This window comes from Aureococcus anophagefferens (genome assembly GCF_000186865.1).
Source record: "Aureococcus anophagefferens unplaced genomic scaffold AURANscaffold_17, whole genome shotgun sequence".
In the NCBI taxonomy this organism is placed as follows: domain Eukaryota; class Pelagophyceae; order Pelagomonadales; family Pelagomonadaceae; genus Aureococcus; species Aureococcus anophagefferens.
Genome location: NW_008705577.1, coordinates 172,130 through 178,096, shown reverse-complemented (window position 1 = coordinate 178,096; position 5,967 = coordinate 172,130). Strand labels below are relative to the sequence as shown.

The 5,967-nt window shown below is 73.2% G+C and overlaps 2 protein-coding genes across 2 annotated transcripts; both read right to left on the bottom strand.

Moving 5' to 3' along the window:
• Window positions 1-1,256: 1,256 nt before the first annotated feature.
• On the bottom strand, window positions 1,257-2,567 carry AURANDRAFT_29529 (hypothetical protein; the record flags this gene model as incomplete). Its single annotated transcript, XM_009040817.1, has 2 exons — window positions 1,257-1,439; window positions 1,659-2,567. Coding segments are annotated over 2 exons (1,092 nt in total), but the record flags the coding sequence as incomplete, so codon positions are not given.
• A 349-nt stretch (window positions 2,568-2,916) lies between these two features.
• Window positions 2,917-3,432, bottom strand: AURANDRAFT_29835 (hypothetical protein; the record flags this gene model as incomplete). The annotated part of the gene is made up of 1 exon (XM_009040816.1): window positions 2,917-3,432. A coding segment is annotated over one exon (516 nt), but the record flags the coding sequence as incomplete, so codon positions are not given.
• Window positions 3,433-5,967: the final 2,535 nt, after the last annotated feature.

Sequence of the window (5,967 nt, the reverse complement as noted above, 5' to 3'; positions counted from 1 at the left end):
TGCGTCGCGTTCGTCAGTCGGGCCTCGAGCAGCTCGCGCAGCACCGGGCCCGGGCGCTGCGCGACGCCTAACGATCGCCTACCCCACACAACTTAGAACGTCTCGTCCTCGGGCGAGTCGAGGCCCTTGGCGGCGAGGAGCTCGGCCTCGCGCGCCGCGAGGATGTCGGTCGCGCGGGCGAGCTCCGCCTGGAGCCGCTCGTTCTCCGCCTCGGCCTTGTCGAGCTGGGCGAGGACGAAGGTCGCGTCCTCGCGCGCGCGCTGGAGGTCCGCCTCGAGGCCCGCGGCCCGCTTCTCGAGCGCCGCGGCGTCGTCCTTCGTCGGCGACCGGCGGCCGGGCGTCGCGGGCGCGGCCTCCGGCGGCGGCTCGGGCCCCCGCGCCAGCACCTTCTCGATGGCCTGCTTGATGCCCAGGAGCGACGAGACCATGGCGTCGGGCGGCGAGCTCGCCTCCTCGGGCGGCGGCGGCGGCGGCAGAGGCTCGACGGTGCCGGGGCAACTCGCGCGGCGGCTCTGCGCGTCGTCGCGGAAGCTCTCGAGCAGGGCCGCGTGCTGCTCGCGCTCCGGGCCCGTCGACGACGCGCAGAGGGCCGCGCCGCGCTCGAGCAGGCCCTCGAGGTCCCGGAGCAGGAGGTCGTCCTTGCCCTTGGCCGCGCCCGCGCGCTTGTCGTGCTTGTGGTGCGCGCCCCCGTGGTGGTGGCGCGCGCGCCGGTGGGGCGCGGCGCCGTCGGCGTCGTCGGCGGCGTCCTCGGCGACGGCCGGCAGGTCCTCGCGGGGCGGCGACGGCGCGTCGGCGTTTAGCGCGCGCGGCGGCAGCGTCATCGACCGCCGGCCCTTGGCGCCCCGCCACTTGCGCTCGGAGAAGAACTGGGCCTTGGGGTTCGGGCTCCGCTCCGCGTCCGTCGCCTGCTCCGCGAGCGTCGTCAGCGCCGTCGGCGACGGCGACCGCTCGCCGGACTTTAGGATGAGCCGCTCGAGGTGGTCGACGGCGCCGCGGAGCGTCGCGCGCTCGTCCTCCGTCGCCGCGGCGGCGGCCGCCGCCGCCGCGAGCCGCTCCGCGTCGTCCTCGCGCGAAAGGTGGTCCTCCGCCGGCGCCTCGGGCGCCAGCGACGAGCCGCTCTCGACGCGCTGGAGCGACGCGTTCGTCTCGTTCGCGAGCGCCAAATCCGCCTTGAGCGCGTCGATCTGGGCCCGGTAGTGCGCCAACAGCGACGACGTGTCGACGACGCTGTCGCGCGTGTCCGAGCCCCGCTGGACGACCTTCTTCGCGCGCTGGGCGAACTTGAGCGTGTGCGCCGTCTCCTCGGCCGCCGACGCCGCGAGCGACGCGGTGCACACGAGGGCCACGCGCGCCTTGCCGCCGAGGGCCGGCCGCAACAAGCGCGTCAGCTTGCTGTCGCGGTAGGGCACGTGGTCCGCCTTGGTCGCGCCCGCGCTGAGCTTGGAGACGACGAGCGCGAGCGCGTGCAAGCCTGGGCGGGAAACAAAAATATTCAACACGACATCAATATGAAAGTATTCGCACGGTTTCGACATAGTCTTTTCACTGTCTAAAAGGAACTCACCGAGAGAAAACGATCCGTCCAAAAATCAGCCGAATCGACTTCGATGTGACCGAGCTAGAGAGGTTTGAAGTTTTGCTGGACAGGGCCATTCCACCGGTTGTTTCCGGCACAGGTGCAGGCTCTTGTTGATGTACGCGCCCTCCTTGACGCGCGCGGGCGCCGACGCCTCGGGGCAGCGCTCGGACCCGGCCAAATCCACGAAGCTCAGCGTGCTCGTGAGCACGCTCAGGTCCGCGGCGCGCCGGTCGCCCGCGCCGCGGCGCGCGGACGACTCGATCGTCAATCGTAAAATCGCGTGGCTCCGCGAGGACCGCGAGTTGAACTCCGTCTCGCCGACGGCGCGCCGCGCCTCGCCCTCGACGATGGTGTCGAAGACGTCGCCCACGGACGCCACGGAGACCTCGCGGATGCCCTGGAGCCGCGTGACGCCGCGCTTCGCGTCGTCGACGAGGCGGATCGGCGGCGGTTTTCGCGGCTTGGGGTCCCGCGGCCGCAGCGCCGCGCCGCCCCAGCGGCTCGGCGGCTCGCCGGGGTCGTCCAAGGTCTCGTCGTAGAGGAGGTCGCGGATCGTCTCGTTGTAGACCTCCAAATAGGACACGCGGAGCGCGTACTCGCGCTCCTGGGACGCGCCGGCGATGTGGTTGAAGGCCTCCTCGATGGCCAGGGGGATCAAACCCGGCGACGTCGGCGTGCCCTGCATCGTGTGCGTCTTGCCCGTCGCCGTCTGGCCGTAGGCGACGATCGCGCCGTGGTAGCCCCGCATCGCGTCGTTCACGATCTCGCGGCCCATGCTCTCGTAGACGGCGTCGTTGAGGCTCGGCGCGGGGAAGACGCGGTCGAAGTTGAAACTGCGCGCGCACCGGTTCTTCTCGCCGACGTCGCGCTCCGTGATGCGGCTCGTGCCCTCGAGCAGCCACGCCTCGTCGCCCTCGAGGTGCTCCGACGCCGTGAGCGGGCGCACGCGCACGCAGACGCGCATCTGGCGCTCGGCCATGGCGCTCGACCGCTGCGCGCCGCGGCGCGACGCGTCGACGACTGCGGGTCTACGAGCTCGGCGGTCGCGGGATCATCATCACAGTTTGGGGCGCCAGCCGGGCTGCTCGAATCGTGTCAACATGGCGCGTTCTTGAAGGGCGCGTTGGGGGAAAACCTTCGCGGCGACGTCGTCCGTGGCCTCTCGAGCTCGGATTCTAGTTGATCGAAGCTCGAGTCAGCGCTCGGGCCCCGAGGAGAAGGTGCCCCGGGCGATGAGATAACGGAGGAGATCGCGCGCGGCCTTAGGACGCGGCGCGCGCGCGGCTTCTAACAGAGGCGCGCGGGCTTGCCTGGCGCGCTGCGGGTCGACGCGCACTCTACGCGGACTTGTTGCCAATCACGGACATGAACATGTTGAAGAAGATCTGGATGGCGTTGATGTAGAGGAGGCGCATGTCCGAGGGCACGAAGGCGAAGTTGATCGTGTGCGCGGGGATCCAGGTCATCCAGGAGCCCTTGACGGCCGTGAAGATGTCGTTCTTGCACTTGGTGGCGATGAGCTCGGGCGTGCCGTCGAAGAGCATCATGTAGGTGAAGAACATGACCATGAAGCACGGCGCCCAGAGCGTCTGGTCGATCGCGACCTTGGCCGCGACGAACGCGGGCGTCGCGCCGGCCATGACGGAGTCGAGGAAGTTGTAGAAGTAGTGGCCCGTCGTGCCGTGGAGGAGGAAGCCGAAGGACGCCATCTTCACGAGGCGCTTCAGGTCGAAGTCGCCCTTCTCGATGAACGCCTGCGTCATCGCGTCGGAGACGGCGAAGCCCACGAGCGACGTCGACGCCTTCGTGAGGATGGGCTTGCTGTCGAGCGCCTCCTGGTAGGAGTCGAGGAGGCCGCCGCCGCGCGGCACGCTGAGCGACGCGCGCTTGAGCGACGACCGCGGCGAGTTGATGGCCGCGACGGCCTACGGGTATGCGGTTTGCGCGCGTTTTTTTGCATCGAGCTGGCGAGATGGACGCTGGCGGCCTACGGGGAGCAGGAGAAGAGCGGTGGCGAACTTCATCGTGCGTTCGGGTGGGCTGGATCGGGCACTTGATGTCGTTCTCGGCGCTCGATCTGTGGCTCGAGCAATGGGCGTGCTCTGATTCAGCGCAAACCTCGGCCGCCGGGGGTCGGACAACGCGCCTCGGCGCCGATCGGATCGCCTGTCGGCACGGAGAGGATTCATCCGCGGCGTACGTCTAGCAGGCTCCCGGCGCAGGCGCGAAGCGCAGGCTTCGATGGTCGGACATACTCGTATGCGGCGGACGCGCACGCGGGACCCCCGGTGGTGCAGCGGCGGTCGCTGTCGAGACGTTCACTTCGCGACGCCGCGCCTCGAGGCCAACCGCGGCGCACCAACGAGCACCCGCGCGCCGCACGAGATGCCGCGCGCCAAGCCGCTCCCCGTCGAGCTGGGAGACCGAGTGAAGCTATTAAAGGGCAAGTCCGAAGGAGCGGAAGGAGCGGTCATCGAGAAGAAGAACGGCGGCTGGCTGAAGGTCCTCACGTCGCAGGGCGTCGTCTCCATCCAGGGCCGCGCGAACGTCGAGGTGCTCGAGCGGGCCGGCGCGAGCAAGGAGAACGCGCCGCCCGCGTCGACCGCGCCGGCCGCGCCGTCGGCGAAGGAGTCGCGCGCGGCGCCCAAGATACCGCGGAAACAGTCGCCGCCGCCGCGCGAGACGGACGCGCCGCCGCCGCCGCCGCCGCCGCCGCCCGCGGAGCCCCAGCCGACGGCGCCGCCGTCGCCCGACGCCGCGCCCAAGCCCGTGACGCCGTCCGTCGCGCCGGAGAAAGTGTCGTCGTCGTCGCCGGCCGCCGCGGCGCCGGAGCCGTCGCCGCCCGGGCCGCCGACGCCGCCGAAGCCCGCCGCGCAGCCGAAGCCCGCGTCGCCCGCGTTCTCGCCGCTCAAGGCGCCGCCGTCGCCCGACGCGGCGCCGCGGCCCTTCTTCCCGAAGGCGTCGTGGGCGAACAAGGCGCTCGCGGACGCGGCCCCGACGGACGCCGAGTGGGCGGCCATGGAGGCGGCCTACGGCCGGCGCATGCGGCGCGCGAGCGTCGTGGCGGCGCAGGAGCGGGCCGCGGCCGCGGAGCGCGAGGCGAAGACGCGGCTCGCCGCGGAGCGCGAGCACGAGCGCGACCGCGCCGCGGCCATCGAGGCCGAGGCCGCGCGCGTCCGCGAGCTGCGCGCGGCGAAGCGGGCCGCGCGCGAGGCCGCCGAGCCGCGGCGGCGCGCCGCGCCGGCCGGCGCGCCGCGGCCGGCGGCGTCGGAGCCGTGGGAGTTCAAGCCCGCCGGGCCGCCGAAGCCCGCCGCCGCGTCGCCGCCGCAGCCCGCCGCCGCGTCCTCCGGCCAGTCGTCCATGAACCTGCAGCAGCTGCTCCAGGACGTCGTGCAGCAGCTCGGCAAGGAGGAGCGCATCCGGTTCCGCGAGTTCGTCCAGGAGCTCAAGGCGAAGCGCGACGCGGGCGAGATCCCGTCGCTGAGCGAGGCGCTGCTCACGGGCGGCGAGAAGGTCGTCGGCAACGACGTCTGGCGCCGCGCCTGCGCGAAGCAGGACGCGCGGGCGCGGTCGTCGAGCGAGGAGGCGCGGCGCGAGGCCGAGGAGGGCCGCGCGCCGCCCGCCGCGTCGCCGCCCGCCGCCGCGCCGCCGCCGCCCGCCGCGTCGCCGCCCGCCGCCGCGCCGCCGCCGGCGACGCCGCCGGAGCCGCGCGCGGCGCCGCCCCGCCGCCGCCGAACAAGCCGTGGAGCCGGTACCGGCGGCCCGAGCCGACGAAGCCGCGGCCCGGCGGCCCCGGCGGCCCCGGCGGCGGCGCGGCCCCGGGCCGCTACGCCCAGGACCGCCCCGCGAGCCGGGGCGCCTACGCGCAGAGGGTCGCCGAGGCGAAGCGCCGCGCGGCGGCGGCCGCGGAGCGCGCGCGGACCGAGTACGACGACGCGCGGCGCCGCGGGTCCTACGGGTCGTCCGGCTCGGCGTCGAGCGACGACGCGCGGAGGCGCTTCGACGAGCAGGCGAGGGCGGACCAGGCGCGGGACCGCGCCTACTTCGAGCGCGCGCGGACCTGGAACCAGTTCCGGCGGCCCGAGCCCGCGGGCGGCTCCGCGACGCGCAAGCTCGACGCCGCGCGCCACTACCGCGCGCTCGGGCTGCCGTCGACGGCGGGCACGCCGGACATCAAGAAGACGTACCGCGACCTCGCGCGGCGCCACCACCCGGACAAGCACCGGCGGCCCGACTCCGTCCGCAAGGCGTCCGCGACCATGCAGGCGCTCAACTCCGCGTACCAGGCGCTCAAGGACGGGCCGAACCGCCGCCAGTACCGCGCGGACGTCCTCGCGGGCCGCTCCGACTAAAGCACACAGGACTACTTCTTAGCGGCACGCGCCATC